Genomic DNA, 22601 nt, shown 5'->3' with positions numbered 1-22601 from the left:
CACTCACACTGACAGCGTCGTGAAGAAGGCGCAGCAGCGCCTCTTCAACCTCAGGAGGCTGAAGAAATTTGGCTTGTCACCAAAAGCACTCACAAACTTCTACAGATGCACAATCGAGAGCATCCTGGCGGGCTGTATCACCGCCTGGTACGGCAACTGCTCTGCCCTCAACCGTAAGGCTCTCCAGAGGGTAGTGAGGTCTGCACAACACATCACCGGGGGCAAACTACCTGCCCTCCAGGACACCTACACCACCCGATGTTACAGGAAGGCCATAAAGATCATCAAGGACATCAACCACCCGAGCCACTGCCTGTTCACCCCGCTATCATCCAGAAGGCGAGGTCAGTACAGGTGCATCAAAGCTGGGACCGAGAGACTGAAAAACAGCTTCTATCTCAAGGCCATCAGACTGTTAAACAGCCACCACTAACATTGAGTGGCTGCTGCCAACACACTGTCATTGACACTGACCCAACTCCAGCCACTTTAATAATGGGAATTGATGGGAAATGATGTAAATATATCACTAGACACTTTAAACAATGCTACCTTATATAATGTTACTTACCCTACATTATTCATCTCATATGCATACGTATATACTGTACTCTATATCATCGACTGCATCCTTATGTAATACATGTATCACTAGCCACTTTAACTATGCCACTTTGTTTACATACTCATCTCATATGTATATACTGTACTCGATACCATCTACTGTATGCTGCCCTGTACCATCACTCATTCATATATCCTTATGTACATATTCTTTATCCCCTTACACTGTGTATAAGACAGTAGTTTTGGCATTGTTAGTTAGATTACTTGTTAGTTATCACTGCATTGTCGGAACTAGAAGCACAAGCATTTCGCTACACTCACATTAACATCTGCTAACCATGTGTATGTGACAAATAAAATAAAATGTGATTTGATTTGACAGATGATTGGTTGAAATAAATTGATAAGAAGATTGTGGGAGCTGTACTGTTCGATTTCAGTGCAGCCTTTGATATTATTGACCATAACCTGCTGTTGTGAACGTAGGTGTTATGGCTTTTCAACCTCTACCATATTGTGGAATCAGGGCTATCTATCTAATATAATTTAAAGGGTTTTCTTTAATGGAAGTTTCTCTAATGTCAAACATGTAAAGTGTGGTTCACTGCAGGGCAACTCTCTAGGCCCTCTACTCTTTTCACCAATGACCTGCCACTGGCATTAAACAAAGCATGTATAATGATCAACTATATTCACATCAGCAACCACAGCTAATGAAGTCACTGAAACCCTTAACAAAGAGTTGCAATCTGTTTTGGAATGGGTGGCCAGTAATAAACTGGTTGTGAACATCTCTAATACTAAGAGATCTGTATTTGGCACAAATCATTCCCTAAGTTCTAGAACTCAGCTGAATCAAATCAAATTGTATTTGTAACATGCACCAAATAAAACAGATGTACAGTGAAATGCTTACCTACAAGTCCTTGGCCAACAATGCAGTTTTAAGAAAAAAAAAAAAAAAGTAAGATAAGAGCTGTTGTTGTCTTACCAGTTGTTGCCTTAGCTAGCTCTCCCAATCAACACCAGTGATTGCTTTATGCCTCACTTTACCTCTCTCTCAAATGTCAATATGCCTTGTACACTGTTGTTTAGGACAGTTATCATTGTTTTAGTTTACTGCGGAGCTCCTAGTCCCACTCAACATGCCTCAGATACCTCCTTTGTCCCACCTCCCACACATGTGGTGACCTCACCCAGCATAACTAGCCTGTCCAGAGATGCAACCTCTCTTATCATCACTCGGTGCCTGGGTTTACCTCCACTGTACCCGCACCCCACCATACCCGTCTGTACATTATGCCCTGAATCTATTCTACCACGCCCAGAAATCTGCTCCTTTTATTCTCTGTCCCCAATGCACTAGATGACCATTTATGATAGCCTTTAGCCGTACCCTCATCCTACCCCTCCTCTGTTCCTCAGGTGATGTGGAGTTTAACCCAGGCCCTGCGTATCCCCAGGCACTCTCATTTATCCCCAGGCACTCTCATTTGTTCAGAAGCCTTCTCACTAAGTTTGTTTTACTCACTGCTTTAGCACACTCTGCTAACCGTTATGTCCTTGCCGTGTCTGAATCCTGGCTTAGGAAGGCCACCAAAAATGCTGAGATTTCCAAACCCAAATACAACATTTTCCGTCAAGATAAAACTGACAAAGGGGGAGGAGTTGCAATCTACTCCAGAGATAGCCTGCAAAGTTCTGTCATACTTTCCAGGTCTATGCCCAAACAGTTAGAGCATCTAATTTTAAATATTAATCTCTCCAGAAATATAAGTCTCTCACTGTCGCCACCTGTTATAGACCCCCCTCAGCTCCCAGCTGTGCCCTGGACACCACATGTGAATTGATTGCCCCCCATCTATCTTCAGAGTTCGTTCTGTTAGGTGACCTAAACTGGGATATGCTTAACACCCCGGCAGTCCTACAATCTATGCTAGATGCCCTCAATCCATATAACCCTTGGTTCACTCCAGACCTGACTGCCCTTGATCAGCACAAAAACATCCTGTGGCAGACTGCACTAGCATCGAATAGTCCCCGTGATATGCAAATTTTCAGGGAAGTCTGGAACCAATACACGCAGTCAGTCAGGAAAACAAAGGCTAGCTTTTTCAAACAGAAATTTGCATCCTGTAGCTCTAACTTCAAAACATTTTGGGACACTGTAAAGTCCATGGAGAATAAGTGAACCTCCTCCCAGCTGCCCACTGCACTGAGGCTAGGTAACACTGTCACCATCGATAAATCCACGATAATCGAGAATTTCAACAAGCATTTCTATACGGCTGGCCAGTCTTTCCTCCTGGCAACCCCAACCCCGGCCAGCTCCGCTGTGTTGTTGTTTCTGTCGCACTGCTTTGCTTTATCTTGGCCAGGTCGCAGATGTAAATGAGAACTTGTTCTCAAATAGCTTACCTGGTTAAATAAAGATGAAAAAAATAAGAATAACAAATAATGAAAGGGCAGCAGTAAATAACAATAGCGGGGCTATACACAGTGGGTACCAGAACAGAGTCAATGTGCAAGTAGGTAGAGTTATTAGCGTGACTATGCATAGATAATAACAGAGAGTTGCAGCAGCATAGAAGGGGGGGGGGGGGGGGCTTAATGCAAATAGTCTAGGTAGCCATTTGACTAGATGTTCAGGAGTCTTATGGCTTGGGGGTAGAAGCTGTTTGGAAGCCTCTTGACCTAGACTTGGCGCTCCGGTACCGCTTGCCGTGCGGTAGCAGAGAGAACAGTCTATGTCTAGGGTGGCTGGAGTCTTTGACAATTTTTTAGGGCCATTCCTCTGACAATGCCTGGTATAGAGGTCCTGGATGGCAGGAAGCTTGGCCCCGATGATGTACTGGGCCGTACGCACTACCCTCTCTAGTGCCTTGTGGTCGGAGGCCGAACAGTTGCCATACCAGTGATGCAGCCCTTCAGAATGCTCTTGATGGTGCAGCTGTAAAACATTTTGAGGATCTGAGGACCCATGCCAAATCTTTTCAGTCTTCTGAGGGGGAATAGGTTTTGTCGTGCCCCTCTTCACGACTGTCTTGGTGTGCTTGGACCATGTTAGTTTGTTAGTGATGTGGACACCAAGGAACTTGAAGCTCTCAACCTGCTCCACTAGTCCAGTCGATGAGAATGGGAGTGTGCTCGGTCCTCCTTTTCCTGTAGTCCACAATCATCTCCTTTGTCTTGATCACGTTGAGGGAGAGGTTGTTGTCTTTGCACCACACGGTCAGGTCTCTGACCTCCTCGCTATAGGCTGTCGGTGATCAGGCCTACCACTGTTGTGTCATCGGCAAAATTAATGATGGTGTTGGAGTCGTACGCTGGCCGTGCAGTCATGAGTGAACAGGGAGTACAGGAGGGGACTGAGCACACACCCCTGAGGGGCCCCCGTGTTGAGGATCAGCATGGCAGATGTGTTCTTACCTGCCCTTACGACCTGGGGGTGGTCCGTCAGGAAGTCCAGGATCCAGTTGCAGTGGGTGGTGTTTAGTCCCAGGGTCCTTAATCTGGTAATGAATGGTGTTGCTGTTGAACAAGTAGAGGAGACTAAATTACTTGGTGTTAACTAAGATTGTGAACTGTCATGGTCAGAATATATAGATTCAATGGTTGTAAAGATGGTGAGAGGTCTATCCGTAAAACATATGTTCTGCTTTTTTGACACCACACTCCACAAAGCCATTTCTGCAGGCTCTAGTTTTATCTTATTATTAAATGTTTTTTATTAGAAACTGTTTTCATAGTTAACTTACACACAGCACTGACACACACACACTTACCCCACTAGACAAGTCGCCACAGGTCCAGAACAAATTCAAGGAAATGTAGAGTATTATACAGTCATGAGTTCTCCCTTCCATCTTATATAGTGCAGGTGAACAGCAAACCTGGTTTAAAAATAATTATAATAAAGCAACACCTCAGGGCACAACGCCTCTCCCTCATGTGATCTCCTTGTTGTATGTACTGACATGTATGTGGAACTGTTAGAGGCACACATACACTACATGTTGTTTTTAAATGTATGCAAATTGAAAAGTATTTTGTCTGTCTTTTTTGCTTTATGTTGGACCCCAGTAAGATTAGCTGTCGCCATAAGAGTTGACTAATGGGGATCCTAATCAATCACATCAAACAGAGAGAATGCAGAACGTAACAATCAAATCACTTTATTAGCCAATTCATTCATACAGGCAAATAAAATAGCATGGGCTCTACAGTGTACACACACGCTCACACATACAGTCATGGTTGGGTGGATATCTTACAATGCAAATAGAAGACCTGGGTTGCATTCAGGAGACAAATGGGAGAAAAAAAACTAACAATTGCATTCCTATTGGACAAGTTATCTTTTTGGAAATGTAATGCACCTCCTAAACACACCCCTTGTCTGAGTAAAATAAAACTACATTGCGATTGGGAACAGAGGATTCTGTTCCCAATCGGGGGTTAAGGTTGGGGAGGGGGAGTCTTGCATTCACTCATTTCCGCTGTCCTCTGTGTCGTCTCCTCCTCCCTCGATCCGTCCCTCCGTCTCTCCATCCCTCTCTCTCTCGGTGTAGTTGAGGATGTGGCGGTTGGCCTGAATGAGGTACTGCTGCTGTTTGAAATACACCTTCAACACCCCCTTCATCACCACAAATGCTATACCACCCTACAACACAGAGAAGGAGAGCGAGAGACAAACATAAAACAAATGCTACCCCAGCCTTGAGACAAACTGTACAAATACACTTTCCCCTCACCAGAACGGTGCGTTGCAGAGATGAGGGTACCCTGCCGAAGATCAGTCGTCCCACCAGGCTGGCTACAGAGGGGAAGATGAGAGCTCCACACAGAGTACGAGACACTGACAGGTGGTCCCCTCCATTACCCCCATCAGCTGGCACACGGGGCAATGGACGACCTATACCTGGGAGGGAGGGGAAGAGAGGAAGAGTTAAAAATGGTTTTGTTAAATTCATTTCATTTGCAGAATGTACTATATGCTGTAACGTTTACTAAACCTCTAGAGTTAACCATACCTCAGACAGACAGACCCCAGGCAGACAACCTGTCTTCTCACTTTTGTATGTATGTATGTACATACGTACGTACGTACGTACGTACAGTGGGGCAAAAAAGTATTTAGTCAGCCACCAATTGTGCAAGTTTTCCCACTTAAAAAGATGAGGCCTGTAATTTTCAGTACACTTCAACTATGACAGACAAAATGAGAAGAAAAAAATCCAGAAAATCACATTGTAGGATTTTTAATGAATTTATTTGCAAGCAATAGTGGAAAATAAGTATTTGGTCACCTACAAACAAGCAAGATTTCTGGCTCTCACAGGCCTGTAACTTCTTCTTTAAGAGGCTCCTCGGTCCTCCACTCGTTACCTGTATTAATGGCACCCGTTTGAACTTGTTATCAGTATAAAAGACACCTGTCCACAACCTCAAACAGTCACACTCCAAACTCCACTATGGCCAAGACCAAAGAGCTGTCAAAGGACACCAGAAACAACATTGTAGACCTGCACCAGGCTGGGAAGACTGAATCTGCAATAGGTAAGCAGCTTGGTTTGAAGAAATCAACTGTGGGAGCAATTATTAGCAAATGGAAGACATACAAGACCACTGATAATCTCCCTAGATCTAGGGCTCCACGCAAGATATCACCCCGTGGGGTCAAAATGACCACAAGAACGGTGAGCAAAAATCCCAGAACCACACGGAGGGGGACCTAGTGAATGACCTGCAGAGACCTGGGACCAAAGTAACAAAGCCTACCATCAGTACCACACTACGCCGCCAGGGACTCAAATCCTGCAGTGCCAGACGTGTCCCCCTGCTTAAGCCAGTACATTTCCAGGCCCGTCTGAAGTTTGCTAGAGAGCATTTGGATGATCCAGAAGAAGATTGGGAGAATGTCATATGGTCAGATGAAACCAAAATATAACTTTTTGGTAAAAACTCAACTCGTCGTGTTTGGAAGACAAAGACTGCTGAGTTGCATCCAAAGAACACCATACCTACTGTGAAGCATGGGGGTGGAAACATCATGCTTTGGGGCTATTTTTCTGCAAAGGGACCAGGACGAGTGATCCGTGTAAAGGAAAGAATGGGGCCATGAATCATGAGATTTTGAGTGAAAGCCTCCTTCCATCAGCAAGGGCATTGAAGATGAAACGTGGCTGGGTCTTTCAGCATGACAATGATCCCAAACACACCGCCCGGGCAACGAAGGAATGGCTTCGTAAGAAGCATTTCAAGGTCCTGGAGTGGCCTAGCCAATCTCCAGATCTCAACCCCATAGAAAATCTTTGGAGGGAGTTGAAAGTCTGTTGCCCAGCAATAGCCCCAAAACATCACTGCTCTAGAGGAGATCTGCATGGAGGAATGGGCCAAAATACCAGCAACCGTGTGTGAAAACCTTGTGAAGACTTACAGAAAACATTTGACCTCTGTCATTGCCAACAAATGGTATATAACAAAGTATTAAGATAAACTTTTGTTATTGACCAAATACTTATACTTATTTTCCACCATAATTTGCAAATAAATTCATTAAAAATCCTACAATGTGATTTTCTGGATTTTTTCTCTCTCATCTCTCATACTTTTTTGCCCCACTGTATGTATGCATGTATGCATGCATGTATACCTGGCAATAGCAGCTGTAGTTTAGAGGAGTGTCTCTGCCACAGCCTCAGTATGTAGTCCTCCCAGCGGATCATCTTGCCCAGGACAAGCATCACTGGGATGGTAGGTAGACCCATCAGGAGGAACAGAGGATCTGCTCTCTCCATCACATCCAAGCCCTTCTTATGGCCCACCACCTGGAGAAAGAGGGAGGGAAAGAGGTGAACTGGGACTCTTGTGTTTTGAGTTGCATTGTTGTTTGCAATGGATTCACTGAACTAGTTACTGAACTAGTGAGTAGTTAGTGTTAGTTATGGGTCAAAGGTTAGAGGTCAAGGGTATGACAGGGTTAAGGTTCAGTGGTCAGAAGTCAAGAGGCATGTACCTGCATGACAGTCACAGCTCCATAGGTGACAGCTGACCAATAGACTGTCCCCACAACCACACCGGCAGCAGTGAATGGACTGGCCCGTGACAGAGCACTGTCCATCTGCTGGAGGAAGTATACCAACGGCCCTGGAGCGTGGGGGGGACAAACATATACAGACAGCCATGAACTAACTGACACACCTGGACATGAAAGCTACAGAATAGAGCTTTCATTGTGGTGTGTAGTGTGTTTGTTCTATATTACACCTTGGGTAAGATGATGCAGTGTGTGTGTGTTAGTTACCCATTTTGGGAAAGACAATGCGGTACTCTGTGCCACACTGAGGGCAGCTGACAGCTCCTCCACTGTTTCCTTTCTGCTTCTCATCGAGCCAACGCTGCAGACAGGCCTGGTGGATCCACTTTGTACAGCCCTTACATCTGCAGGGGCTCACCCACTCTGCCACGCGATCCTCTCTCTCTGTCGCAAAACACACCCAGCAGTGCCTGGGAGACACAGGTTAATGCGTATGCATGCACGCGCACGCACACACACACATACACACACACCTACTTACTTCTCAAGGGGCTCCTCCACACAGGCCATCTTGTGTCTGTTCAGTTCCTCTAGGTCCCCGTCTCACCATGGGCCAGCCAGGCAAGACCTACACACACATTATTTCACTTTCTCTACATCTGGCTAAAATATAGACCGCTTTTATTTACTAACTGCCTGTGATAGCTTGCTTCTTCTACGTTCACAAACTCACTTCCGGTCAAACTTGTAACTGGCGACAAAGGCCTTGGCTAAATTAAATGCCCCAGTGACCACTGCAAACTAATCTTAGCTATAGTTAATGCTGTGATGCATATTTTCTATGTTTTAGTTGGATCAGAAAATGACATGTCCATACAATTTGCCATTCATAAATTTTAATCGCTTTGTGATACTTGCTAACGGGCAAGTGTTAAGAGTTGCCCTACTAGCTACCTCCGGTACGTAACTACCTAGCTAGCTAACTATAGATTAGAATAATTCATAACTTTACGTTGTTGAATAATGACAGTGGTTTCTTACCTCGACAATACCTCTTTATAAAAATCCCGAAGTAGCTTTACAGTCAGTTTTTTAACTGGTTGGATGACAATAAAAGAGTTTGATTTATACAAAATATTCGAACTGCCTGTCCTACGGACGGACAAAAATACAAAACAGTCCTTCCGGTTACAGACACTTTTTCTTAAAGGCAAATACATGTTTTTTCTCAAACTTGAACATTTTTGGATGTTGTGGAATTTACAGACAAATAAAACATACATAATTTCTGTTCACTAATAATTGCCCATGATTTCTCAAACATGCACATAATAATGTAATAGACATTATGTTTCCACCCTCTCTGATGCTCATCTATTCATCTTCTTGTAAATGGGGAAAGTTTATTTAGCTGAAGGTACATTTATTCATAAAGATGGTGATGATGATAATAATGATTATGATGATGGAAAAGCAAGCCGACAAAAACAGTGCACAAACTCACAACCCTAAATCTGGCGTTGACAGCGAGCACGTGGGCTCCAGCTGGCAGTATTGCCATTGGCTGTTGCCACTGTCAGTCTACTCTAGAGACAACCGCATACCTACTGTGTTGGGTTGTGATCAACGCAAGCAGCAGCGACCAGTGGTCTGAGACCAGAGTGACAGGGCGTTATTTACATGATTATAATATCAAATAGGCAAGATTGTATCAAAGGATTAATAGAATCATATCTTCAACAATTTGTTCGTCATGGAGTCCTATGACATTATAGCTAACCAGCCGGTTGTGATCGATAATGTAAGTATGATGTCACTCATCCACACCCTTGCCTAGCTAACGACTAGCCAGGGAGGTTAGCTAGCTAGTGTTGTGTTGGAGGTTTTGATCAAAGATTTTTATAACTAAACCAAGATAGGCCACAGCCTGTCGTTTCCAATGGAAACAAGGTCATAGTGGGCTGAACAAGGAAAGAGATGGGCAGAGCCGAGTACGAGCGAGCGAGATCCTATCGGCCTGTTCTAGCATACATCTGCATATTACCGTCAGGGAATGCCTATTCTGAAGTGCGCGTGTGCAATAACTCAATTCGCCTTTGCACCCCTTCTAAAATGCCACCTTTTTTTCTACAACATATTCTAGTTTTGGGAAAAGAAAACTATTGAGATCAAATGTTTCATCTATGAGGACATTTGCATAATGTTGGCTTCTTCTCACTACCATATTCGGTAGTGAGTGGAAATGCAAAGCGGATGATTCACATTTATACATCCGGTGAAATATATTCTTATTGTTCTAGCCGTGCTTTGATAGCTGACATTACTGAATAAATTCTACAAGCTTATTAATCATAAATATATTCCACTTGCGCTTAGCTACCTCTTTCCACGTGCACCTCGTGTAGTAGAATGTCTCTTTGTCAAATATGTATGTTGTTGTGTGTGCTGCATGCAGAATCAGCTAACGTTGTTATTTTTCTTCCAAACACTGGTTTGCCTGTATCGTCCTCATCATATATGTTCTGTTCTGGAAGAATAACAATCTAACTAGATTTATATGATACATTTACAGTTAACGTCAGGCACTAGTTAGGTAACTAGCTGCAACACCGGCTAGATACACAATTGTCGCCGGGAGACAAACCCCACCTTGCGAACGGCTAGCCATCTATGCGAAATGCGTTGGCCGAGAAAGAAGTTAGCTAGCAGCGTTAGCTATCGCCACCTGTCACTGATTATGCGCACCACACTAGAAATAAAAAACTTAATTCCAAAATGAGCTTATTTGCTAGATAATTGGACATGAATGAGTGTACCGGACCTTGCAGGTGATAATTGTTGTGTTGTCAACATAATACTACCTGTGTCATCTGTTGCCCGGTAATGAGCCCAGAGGCCTTTCATGGGCTAATGTTTTACTTAAACCCTTATAGGAAGGAAACACTAGGCATGTTAAAGCCCAGTGATGCTGCCATAACCCAGAAGATAGGGGCTGTAATGTGTGTGATGTCTCAGATAGAGTGGGATAATGCCTTCCGCTGCTTCAGGCTGTGTCTTATGACACACACACACACACACACACACACACACACACACACACACACACACACACACACACACACACACACACACACACACACACACACACACACAAGGAGTGTTAATTGTGGTGGGTTGGGACAGACTACTTAAGTAGTCATAGCTTGATATTAATAACTTTCTCTCCTGTCCTATCTCTCCTAATCTTCCCCTACCTCTCCTACTCTTCCCTCTACCTCCATCTGTCTCTCCCCAGGGTTCAGGTGTTGTCAAAGCTGGCTTTGCTGGAGACCAGATCCCCAAATACTGCTTCCCCAACTAGTAAGACGTCCTTTATTTGTACCTATCCTACATCAATAAGACACAGCTGTGATTCAGATCGATAACATCTGTGGGGTTGTTTCTAACTGTGTTGTGTTCTGCTGTGTGTGATCCAGTGTGGGCCGTCCCAAGCACGTGCGCGTGATGGCAGGAGCCCTGGAGGGGGACCTCTTCATTGGACCCAAAGCAGAGGTAGGCTTCATACCATAGCCACACACACACACACACACACACACACACACACACACACACACACACACACACACACACACACACACACACACACACACACACACACACACACACACACACACACACACACACACACACACACACACTATGAAGGGGCCAGTTTCAACAAGCCTTTAACCCTTCTCTTATCCCTCCCTCCCAGGAGCACAGAGGGTTGCTGTCAGTAAGGTATCCTATGGAGCATGGTATAGTGAAGGACTGGAACGATATGGAGAGGATCTGGCAGTACGTCTACTCTAAGGAACAGCTGCAGACCTTCTCAGAGGAGGTGCGGTCTCCTCTCATCTCCTTATTCTCCTCCTCCCCTTTTCCTGTCTCTAATCTCCTCAATGTGTGAACCGTCAACCATTGTTGTAAATGTTAGGCTTCTTGATTCATTGAATTGTAATAAAAATTATGGATGTTGTGAGTGTTTGAAAAGTATTTAACAGACAAGGGAGCTAGTATGACTAAGAAAGGGATTTTCAGCCTTCTGGCTCGCATGCTAACTAGATAGATCTGTCTTCCCCTCCAGCACCCTGTCCTGCTGACTGAAGCCCCTCTGAACCCCAGTAAGAACAGGGAGAAGGCGGCTGAGGTGTTCTTTGAGACCTTCAACGTTCCCGCCCTCTTTATCTCCATGCAGGCAGTCCTCAGTCTGTGAGTACGCTACACTGTTTGTGTACATACCGTGTGTGTTAGTGTGTGCAGGCACGCTTCTGTGTGTTTGTTATACTCACGCCCCTTTCTCTGGTCCAGCTATGCGACAGGGCGTACCACGGGTGTGGTGTTGGATGCGGGCGACGGGGTGACCCATGCGGTGCCCATCTACGAGGGCTTTGCCATTCCCCACTCCATCATGAGGGTGGACATCGCTGGAAGGGACGTGTCCCGTTACCTCCGGCTGCTGCTACGCAAGGAGGGCTATGACTTCCATACCTCCGCAGAGTTTGAGGTGGTCCGCACCATTAAAGAGGTAAGGGACGGACAGTGTGTGTGTGTGACCTAACTAGAAGAAAATGAAGGGTTCAATAGGAATTGCTGTCAATTAGGGCTGGGCGATATGGCCTAAAAATCACATCTCAATTTGTTTTCAAACTTATGGGTGATTCACAATATATATCTCTATTATAATATATTTTTTTAAAGTTCTCTCTAAATAAGCATTGTTGTACAATTAAAGGTCAAATGCACTGCATTTCACACAGTCAGCAATAATCTAATGAATTCAGGGTTGTGAAGTTATACCTAGGATAAATATAAGCCTTCCACAACCATAAGACACATTAATAATTATTTTATTGAAATAATTCAACCTGCTTTTTAATTTTTTTATAATCGCTGATCCAAGCAGCTTTCAAGTCTGTCTATGAAATTGCCCTTTTTTGTTGCAAATGTACCCAGAACCATGCACATCCACTAATAATGACTAACTTCTTATAGCAGGCAAGCTATAGAACATTAACACAGGTCTCATCAACAATCTCTCCAGCCCACGTGCTAGTGATTAGCCAGCTAATTTTATATTTCAAGTTTAAGCCAACTTGGATGTATCTGCTAGCTAACAAGGCAAAACAGTTGAATAGTTATAAACACACCCTGCTGTCCGTCTCCAACACTTTGAACAGCATGCTAGTCTGTCCACTTTATTCACATGTTGAAATCAAGTGGTCTACCTTATTTCTCAGAATGACAACGAGTTGACAATTCCTTATATATAATTGTGTTTTATTCTTATTGCACATTTATAAAACACAGACTAGACCATATAAGTCGTTGGCTAAAATGCTGTGAGCGGTATGTGGTATGTGGTATGTGGTGGTATGTGGTGGTATGTGGTATGTGGTGGTATGTGGTGGTATGCGGTGGTATGTGGTGGTATGTGGTGGTATGTGGTATGTGGTGGTATGTGGTATGTGGTGGTATGTGGTATGTGGTATGTGGTATGTGGTATGTGGTGGTATGTGGTGGTATGTGGCGGTATGTGGCGGTATGTGGTATGTGGCGGTATGTGGTATGTGGTGGTATGTTGTGGTATGTGGTGTGGCGGTATGTGGTGGTATGTGACACGACAAACTTAGCCTTCTTTTTCCAGAATCAATGTTTATTGATACTCCTGTTTTAGTAATGTCTGCTCTGTACGCAATGTGAGGAGTTGAGACATAAAAACGGTATCGTCAGAAAGGTTAACTTGTCCTTTATTACAGTTAAATAATGTCTCAATGTGTTTGTCTCCATATGACTGATTCTGTTGACCTCAAATTCAAATAACAATTTGAAACCGCTTATTTTCTTTGGGCTTATTTTGGACCTAAGTTTGTCATCTGCCTTCCCGACTTTGGGACAACGACTCCCATTGTTCGGGGTGAGATGTGCATCTCATCATTACATACAGATCTCTGGTGTAAATGGGGAGGTGCACACAGCACAGAAGGAGCAAAAGAGACGGGACCAAAAATACAACACGAGAACAAGCGGACATAAACACTCATAAAGACAAAATGCGATACAGGCATTTGGAATATCGTGGAAAAACATATATATTCAAATTAATCTAATTAATTCAATATATTGGACAGCCTTACTGTCAATAGGGATGTCTTGGTAATGTGTGTGTTTCTGTCCTCAGAGAGCCTGCTACCTGTCCCTGAACCCCCAGAAGGATGAGACTCTGGAGACCGAGAAGGCCCAGTACACCCTCCCCGACGGTAGCACGCTGGATGTGAGTAAATCACACACACACACACACACACCTTTGTTTTATTTTGAGGGACTACAAACATCAACATCATCATCGCTTCGACACTCAGTTGACCCAAACTCTGACCTTTGACCTCTGCCCCCTGTCCAGATTGGTCCAGCCAGGTTCCGCGCCCCAGAGCTGCTGTTCAGGCCAGACTTGATCGGAGACGAGAGCGAGGGGATCCACGAGGTGCTGGCCTTCGCTATCCAGAAATCTGACATGGACCTCCGACGCACACTCTTCTCCAACATCGTACTGTCTGGAGGATCCACACTGCTCAAAGGTTACACACACACACACACACTGACCAACAACAACTACTACTAGTGTGTTGTGAAAGTGGGTGTTTTCTCATGTGGTTGAAGGCTCCTTAGCTAACAGTCTTTTCTGTTGCAGGCTTTGGGGACAGGTTACTAAGCGAAGTGAAGAAGCTCGCTCCCAAAGACGTGAAGATCAAGGTATAGTAACTAATGACCCAACTTTTCACCTCTTCTTGGCCAGAGCTCAGCATGTTGCTATATGAGTCTGTTTTTAGCATGTGTGGGCAGGATGTCTCCTTAGCATGTCCTTGCTGACTTTCTGTCTCTCTGTGTTTCCTGTCCAGATTTCCGCCCCTCAGGAGAGGCTGTACTCCACGTGGATCGGGTAAGAGATCACCACACACAGACTCACTCTCACATCTCTCTATTCCCTAATCCCTCAACCTCCCTCTATTGTGTTCTGCGTAGTGGCTCCATCCTGGCGTCGTTGGACACCTTTAAGAAGATGTGGGTCAGCAAGAAGGAGTATGAGGAGGACAGAGCACGGGCCATCCACAGGAAGACCTTCTAACACCGCCGCCCTTAAACTGACCTCAACATGACCTATCTGCCCTGTGCTGCCCCAACCTGTCAAGACACTACCCTCCAATGCTCCTGTATTTGCTCTGTTGCACCACATTACCGATTTGCCCCAACATCTGGAACTATCCCACAGCCCCATGTCTGCCCCTCCCCTTAAGGCCTCCCCCATCCTCTGGCAAGGGGACTTTCCATATACACCCTCCCTCAATTCAGCATGCCTTCTGTTACCAGCCATGTGGGAGAGAGCAGGGTGGCCCTTCAGGCAAGCCTGTGGGCCTCTCACCTCCTCCCTCCTCACACACCCAGGGCTGCGTGGGCATTTGTCAATACTGTGGACTGTTCTTTCTGTTCTTAAAGGGGCAATGCTATACTCAACCCTGAAGTATTTATATTACTCTCCTATCTACCCTGCCCTGTACGATACCTTGCAATCATCCAATGACAAAGAAGGTGAATGTTTTTCGGTTCTGTAAGAATTCCATTCCAAACCGAAGAGATTTGATTTAATTGTTTTGCGTTCCTTAAAAAAATATCTTGGTCGTCACAGTTACAAATCACCATGTTAATGTCAACGGTTGAATTCACCATTGTTTTCTTAAATTGTTTTGTTTCCATTTGTTGAATTAGATTGTGTTGAGGGTCAGGGTTAGGATAGTCTGCTATAGGAATAGGTCATGCTGTAGACTGGTAGAGAATACCACTGTGTTTTACATTGCCTCATCAAATATTCAAGGAATTAATTGGAAAACATTCAAAGAACTGCTCTTTCCACCAACCCTCCCACATGTGTTCTTCAACAACAACTAATGGACATGTTTAGACGACAGCGATGTTTAACCCTTCCTTATGATGTGTAAAGTATCTCCATTCAGTTAGCTGTGTTTTTTCTCTTTGTTTGAAAATGACATTAGTGGAAATGGTTTGATAACAAAGGACGGTTGAGATGTATCCTCCTCACTCGGTACCAAATCCAACGGGGGGATTTCAACTTTAAATAACCATTAGATGACTATTGCTATTTCTAAATGACCGTTTAAGATATGACAGTTAAACTTTGGGACCAGTTGAATGGGATCCTTGAATGCCTTGTAAAGATTAAACAGGACAAAGTGCTGTCCATAAAGCATGTTAGTGTTCTGTACTGCACAGAGACTGATCTGAGAGCTGTATGCCTGGACAGGATCATCTCTGAGGAGGTCCAAGTCTCCACTAACCATTGATACAATACAGGTTCATATTTAATAATCACCTTTCTGGTTAACCTTCAGATTGATGAAGGCTTATCTGATCCTAGATCTGTGGTTATGGGCAGCTACAACCTGGAGTGATCTCTGATCTCAGTGTTAGTCAAGGGTCAGGGACTAGCTGAATATTGGGTGAAAGGCCACAGAGATCAAACATTGTAATTTGATTTCTCTCCAAAGACTCCATATTTGGCTCCATTTAAAGGATGGTGTAAATCAGCTGTTAAATGTTCCCTGTAAGTTCTTTTAAAACACCATAAGTGTATGGGTTAGAACAATTGAGAGAGAGCAATGTTTAGTTGCTATAGACTGTAGTAGGACCATTCACATAATAAGCATGTAGAAGCACAAGATGGTGGATTATTATCAGCTATCAGTTTTCTACCCTCTATTCCCCCCTCATGTACAACTAGAAGTCTGGGTGTTATTATGGCTAAGCTGATTTCCCTACGTCTCAGTGGCAGTAAAGGGCTTGTGTCCAAAACTGTGTCCGCCTTACTCCTGTGCCCTGGCACCGGAAAGTCCACTTCAGATTCTGGGTGTTTTTTAAAAGGTTCTATACTTAAAAAGCCTTGTGTACAGTGGACCGCTTTTCAAAACGTCAAAAAAAATAAAATAAATGTACAATACTGTTTATTCAAGTGTTGCTTTTACTTTTCATTTTGTAAATTCAGTATAATAAATAAGTTAATGACAGCTTTTGGAGGTGTCTGGTCTTTAATTAATTCATCTTTATGATAATCATAACCAACAGGATGCTATGAATTGTTTCATACATTGTGACCCACTTCCGTTACACTGGTGACTTTGGTCACATATTAAACTAACTTCTAAAGGCTTTATAAGGCATTCATTCAGAAGTACTACACTTTACAATGAAAGTCATACCACATCCAGGAGCATGAGGTAGATATTAGAACACTCAGTGAAGGAACCACTGAACTGGAGAGACAGGTGAACGAAGAGAGGGATGAAGAGAATAACATTTGGTATTTTATTAGGATCCCCATTAGCTGTTGCAAAAGCATTAGCTACTCTTCCTGGGGTCCACACAAAACATTAAACATTACATAATACAGAACATCAATAGACAACAGCTCAAGGATAGATCTACATGCATTCAAAAGAGAACTGGAGAGGAAGCTGAAGAGAGAATCTGGCAGAAGGGAGGAGATGGAGAGAAAGCTAAAGAGACTGAGAGCGAAGAGAGAGAATGAGAGGAGGGAGAGGGAGGAGAGACAGACAGGAGATTGAGGAGATGAGAGGAAGCTATGAAGGAGAGGCCAGAGTTGAAGCAGAGAGAAACCTGGTGAAGATAGTCCTGCCTGAGTTACATCATGATCTCACAGACTAAGATGGAGAGGGAGTTAAGCAGACAGATGGAGAAGAAGAATAGACAGATGGAGGAGAAGGATAGAGAGATAGAGGAGAAGGATAGACAGATGGAGGAGAAGGATAGAGAGATGGTGGAGAAGGATAGAGAGATGGAGGAGAAGGATAGACAGATGGAGGAGAAGGATAGAGAGATGGAGGAGAAGGATAGAGAGATGGAGGAGAAGGATAGAGAGATGGAGGAGAAGGATAGACAGATGGAGAAGGATAGAGAGATGGAGGAGAAGGATAGAGAGATGGAGGAGAAGGATAGACAGATGGAGGAGAAGGATAGAGAGATGGAGGAGAAGGATAGAGAGATGGTGAAGAAGGATAGAGAGATGGAGGAGAAGGATAGACAGATGGAGGAGAAGGATAGAGAGATGGAGGAGAAGGATAGAGAGATGGAGGAGAAGGATAGAGAGATGGTGGAGAAGGATAGAGAGATGGAGGAGAAGGATAGACAGATGGAGGAGAAGGATAGAGAGATGGAGGAGAAGGATAGAGAGATGGAGGAGAAGGATAGAGAGATGGAGGAGAAGGATAGACAGATGGTGGAGAAGGATAGAGAGATGGAGGAGAAGGATAGAGAGATGGAGGAGAAGGATAGAGAGATGGAGGAGAAGGATAGACAGATGGTGGAGAAGGATAGAAAGATGGAGGAGAAGGATAGAGAGATGGAGGAGAAGGATAGACAGATGGTGGAGAAGGATAGAGAGATGGTGGAGAAGGATAGAGAGATGGAGGAGAAGGATAGACAGATGGAGGAGAAGGATAGAGAGATGGAGAAGGATAGAGAGATGGAGGAGAAGGATAGACAGATGGAGGAGAAGGATAGAGAGATGGAGGAGAAGGATAGAGAGATGGAGGAGAAGGATAGACAGATGGAGGAGAAGGATAGAGAGATGGAGAAGGATAGAGAGATGGAGGAGAAGGATAGACAGATGGAGGAGAAGGATAGAGAGATGGAGGAGAAGGATAGAGAGATGGAGGAGAAGGATAGAGAGATGGAGGAGAAGGATAGAGATGGAGAAGGATAGAGAGATGGAGGAGAAGGATAGAGAGATGGAGGAGAAGGATAGACAGATGGAGGAGAAGGATAGAGAGATGGAGGAGAAGGATAGAGAGATGGAGGAGAAGGATAGAGAGATGGAGGAGAAGGATAGACAGATGGTGGAGAAGGATAGAGAGATGGTGGAGAAGGATAGAGAGATGGAGGAGAAGGATAGACAGATGGAGGAGAAGGATAGAGAGATGGAGAAGGATAGAGAGATGGAGGAGAAGGATAGACAGATGGAGGAGAAGGATAGAGAGATGGAGGAGAAGGATAGAGAGATGGAGGAGAAGGATAGAGAGATGGAGGAGAAGGATAGAGATGGAGAATGATAGAGAGATGGAGAAGGATAGACAGATGGAGGAGAAGGATAGAGAGATGGAGAAGGATAGAGAGATGGAGGAGAAGGATAGAGAGATGGAGGAGAAGGATAGAGAGATGGTGGAAAAGGATAGAGTACCTCCTGTATATAGCCTTGCGACTGTTATTTTACTGCTGCTCTTGAAATATATATATATATATATATATTTTAAACTCATCTATTTTTTACTTAACACTTCTTTTTCTAAAAACTGCGTTGTTGGTTAAGCGCCTGCAAGTAAGCATTTCACTGTAAGGTCTACCTACACCTGTTGTATTCGGTGCATGTGACAAATACAATCATTCACAATGTGAGATCAAAAGTGGTCGTCTTACTATTTCAGCAGTGTTACATGTTGAAACTTGAACTATAAGTATCTCTACAGTGAAGGATTTATTAGTAATTCATTTATTTTCATTGTCATGCATAGTTTATTAGTTCAAAGAAACCCTTTAATAATGAGTGATTTGAATGACACATCCATTGTGAATTTACTCCCACATTAACAATCAGACTCCCAATGACAACCACCACCTGAGATGGCTATTATTATTATTATTATTATGGCTTTTATTATGGCTATTATTATGGCTATTATTATGGCTATTATTATGGCTATTATTATGGCTTTTATTATGGCTATTATTGTGGCTATTATTATGGCTATTATTATGGCTATTATTGTGGCTATTATTATGACTATTATTATGGCTATTATTATGGCTATTATTGTGGCTATTATTATGGCTTTTATTATGGCTATTATTGTGGCTATTATTATGGCTATTATTATGGCTATTATTATGGCTATTATTGTGGCTATTATTATGGCTATTATTATGGCTATTATTATGGCTATTATTGTGGCTATTATTGTGGCTATTATTGTGGCTATTATTATGGCTATTATTGCAACAAAGAAAAAAAACTTAGTAAGGAATCAGTGGGAATTTATTGTCTTGAATGATTCAATCTCAGGAGACCAGAGGAAGTTATGGAGCATCAGTCTGAATGGAGGTGTCCATATGACTGACAGGCGAGGAGTTAAACAGACATGCAAGAACCTTCTCTGGCCACTAGATGTCTCTGTGGCGCCATCAGAGGAGCAGGAGGAACCATGAGGAGTATAGGAGCAGGAGTAAGCTACAGATAACTGCGAAAAATAAAGGAAACACCAGCATAAAACATCTCAACAGGGTGTTGGGCCACCACGATCCAGGACAGATTCAATGCATCTTGTCATAGATTCTACAAGTGTATGGAACGTGGAGGAATGCGACACCATTCTTCCACAAGAAATTCCATCATTTGATGTTTTGTTGATGGAAAACGCTGTCTCAGTCGCCGCTCCAGAATCTCCCATAAGTGTTCAATTGGGTTGAGGTCTGATGACTGAGATAGCCAATGTATATGGTTTACATCATTTTCATGCTCATCAAACCATTCAGTGACCTCTCGTGCCCTGTGGATGGGGCCGTTGACATCCTATGGGGGCATAGCCATGGAGCCAAAATAATGACCTGCCCAGCATTTTTATACATGACCCTAAGCATGATGGGATGTTAATTGCTTAATTAACTCAGGAACCACACCTGTGTGGAATAACCTGCTTTCAATATACTTTGTATCCATAATTTCTTGTGTTTCCATTATTTTGGCAGTTACCTGTACACTTACTATGGCTGTTTCGACTCTTCTATGAGGAAGAGAGACATATCTTCTATATGGTATGTTTGCTCTCAGCTCATTGATCCCAAAGGGACAGATATTAATTCACATCTCAGCCGAGGGACACCGTAGTGTAGGGTCAGTTCGAGTGTTAGTGTGTATGTATCTGCATTGTGCTATGCAGTTATGCAATTATCTTTGCTGTTGCATTGTGTGAATGTCTCCCGCCCAGATCCCCAGTCACCAACACACTGAGCACAGACAGAGAGAGAAAGTTATAAAAGAGATGTGATATTAGTGGTTGTCATATACACTTTCACCTGGCAGTGTGTGTGAGTTTGTGGGCATGCCTGTGTCTGCTTGTGCACATGGTTTTGTGTGTGTGTGTGTGTGGGGGGGGGGGTGGGGGGGGGGGGGGGGGGGTATGTGTGTGCATCACAGGAGGCTGAAAGGATGATGAGGTCATAATAATGGCTGGTATGGCGTTAATGGAATGGTATCAAACCACGTGTTTGATACCATTCCATTAATTTAGTTCCAGCCATTATTATGACCTCATCATCCCCAATTAAGGTTCTACCAGCCAACTGTGGTGTGTATGATAGTGAGAGTGTAGGTGTGTGTCTCCCGCATGGTGTTGCTATGGTATTTATGGAGCGAGAGAATATAAATAGAGAGTATAAATAAAGTACCAGTCTGGCGCATCTCTGATGTTTTCTGTCTTTTTTGGAAGGAAAATAAAATAATGAATAATGGATGAGTTATCAAGAGATAAATGAGGAGAGAGCAGAGTGTAGGGCCAGGGGAAAGAGAAAGGAAAGAGGAGGTGAGGATAAGGGGAGGGGAAAGAGGAAGGAAAGAGGAGGGGAATAGGATGGGAGGATAAGGGGAGGGGGAGAGGGAGGAAAGAGGAGGGGAGGATACGGGGAGGGGAAAGAGAAAGGAAAGAGGAGGTGAGGATAAGGGGAGGGGAAAGAGGAAGGAAAGAGGAGGTGAGGATACGGGGAGGGGAAAGAGAAAGGAAAGAGGAGGGAGGTGAGGATACGGGGAGGGGAAAGAGAAAGGAAAGAGGAGGTGAGGATACGGGGAGGGGAAAGAGAAAGGAAAGAGGAGGTGAGGATACGGGAGGGGGAAGGAAAGGGGAAAGAGAAAGGAAAGAGGAGGTGAGGATAAGGGGGGGAAAGAGAAAGGAAAGAGGAGGTGAGGATACGGGGAGGGGAAAGAGAAAGGAAAGAGGAGGTGAGGATAAGGGGAGGGGAAAGAGGGAGGAAAGAGGAGGTGAGGATAAGGGGAGGGGAAAGAGGAAGGAAAGAGGAGGGGAGGATACGGGGAGGGGAAAGAGAAAGGAAAGAGGAGGTGAGGATAAGGGGAGGGGAAAGAAAGGAAAGGAAAGAGGAGGTGAGGATACGGGGAGGGGAAAGAGAAAGGAAAGAGGAGGTGAGGATAAGGGGAGGGGAAAGAGGGAGGAAAGAGGAGGTGAGGATAAGGGGAGGGGAAAGAGGAAGGAAAGAGGAGGGGAGGATACGGGGAGGGGAAAGAGAAAGGAAAGAGGAGGTGAGGATAAGGGGAGGGGAAAGAGAAAGGAAAGAGGAGGTGAGGATAAGGGGAGGGGAAAGAGAAAGGAAAGAGGAGGTGAGGATACGGGGAGGGGAAAGAGAAAGGAAAGAGGAGGGGAGGATACGGGGAGGGGAAAGAGAAAGGAAAGAGGAGGTGAGGATAAGGGGAGGGGAAAGAGGAAGGAAAGAGGAGAGGAATAGGATGGGAGGATAAGGGGAGGGGGAGAGGGAGGAAAGAGGAGGGGAGGATACGGGGAGGGGAAAGAGAAAGGAAAGAGGAGGTGAGGATAAGGGGAGGGGAAAGAGGAAGGAAAGAGGAGGGGAATAGGATGGGAGGATAAGGGGAGGGGGAGAGGGAGGAAAGAGGAGGGGAGGATACGGGGAGGGGAAAGAGAAAGGAAAGAGGAGGTGAGGATAAGGGGAGGGGAAGAGGGAGGAAAGAGGAGGGGAATAGGATGGGAGGATAAGGGGGGGGGAGAGGGAGGAAAGAGGAGGGGAGGATACGGGGGAGGGGAAGAGGGAGGAAAGAGGAGGAGAAGAGGGAAGAAAGAGGATGGGAGGATAA

At 44.3% G+C, this 22601-nt stretch overlaps 2 protein-coding genes across 2 annotated transcripts; one reads left to right on the top strand and one right to left on the bottom strand.

Moving 5' to 3' along the window:
• Positions 1–4726: 4726 nt before the first annotated feature.
• Positions 4727–8803, bottom strand: LOC124047915 (E3 ubiquitin-protein ligase MARCHF5-like). Its single transcript, XM_046368260.1, has 7 exons — positions 8648–8803; positions 8148–8234; positions 7874–8076; positions 7586–7716; positions 7223–7397; positions 5322–5488; positions 4727–5230 (listed from the first exon to the last, which is right to left on the bottom strand). Exons 2-7 carry the CDS (start codon positions 8174–8176, stop codon positions 5054–5056), a joined length of 882 nt encoding a protein of 293 aa, XP_046224216.1. The 5' UTR covers positions 8177–8234; positions 8648–8803; the 3' UTR covers positions 4727–5053.
• Positions 8804–9202: 399 nt separating this feature from the next.
• On the top strand, positions 9203–16722 carry LOC124049106 (beta-centractin-like). The gene is made up of 11 exons (XM_046370455.1): positions 9203–9407; positions 10902–10966; positions 11083–11158; positions 11361–11486; positions 11733–11857; positions 11957–12173; positions 13827–13919; positions 14049–14223; positions 14337–14398; positions 14545–14585; positions 14669–16722. The coding sequence occupies exons 1-11, from the start codon at positions 9360–9362 to the stop codon at positions 14769–14771; spliced, it is 1131 nt and encodes a 376-aa protein (XP_046226411.1). The 5' UTR covers positions 9203–9359; the 3' UTR covers positions 14772–16722.
• The last annotated feature ends 5879 nt before the right edge of the window (positions 16723–22601 follow it).

This window comes from Oncorhynchus gorbuscha, linkage group LG11, assembly GCF_021184085.1.
Source record: "Oncorhynchus gorbuscha isolate QuinsamMale2020 ecotype Even-year linkage group LG11, OgorEven_v1.0, whole genome shotgun sequence".
Classification (NCBI taxonomy): Eukaryota; Metazoa; Chordata; class Actinopteri; order Salmoniformes; family Salmonidae; genus Oncorhynchus; species Oncorhynchus gorbuscha.
This window is presented reverse-complemented; position numbering and strand designations above follow the sequence as displayed.

Bases quoted from the DNA above. Each gene is read 5' to 3' on its own strand.
- LOC124047915 (XM_046368260.1), bottom strand. From the start codon at position 8,176: ATGGCCTGTGTGGAGGAGCCCCTTGAGAA. The intron at 7,398-7,585 runs GTACATGCCTCT...CTCTTTCTCCAG, and splicing joins GAGCTGTGACTGTCATGCAG to GTGGTGGGCCATAAGAAGGG. The intron at 5,489-7,222 runs GTATACATGCAT...CCTCCCTCCCAG, and splicing joins ACTACAGCTGCTATTGCCAG to GTATAGGTCGTCCATTGCCC.
- LOC124049106 (XM_046370455.1), top strand. From the start codon at position 9,360: ATGGAGTCCTATGACATTATAGCTAACCAGCCGGTTGTGATCGATAAT. The intron at 11,858-11,956 runs GTGAGTACGCTA...TCTCTGGTCCAG, and splicing joins ATGCAGGCAGTCCTCAGTCT to CTATGCGACAGGGCGTACCA. The intron at 12,174-13,826 runs GTAAGGGACGGA...TTCTGTCCTCAG, and splicing joins TGGTCCGCACCATTAAAGAG to AGAGCCTGCTACCTGTCCCT.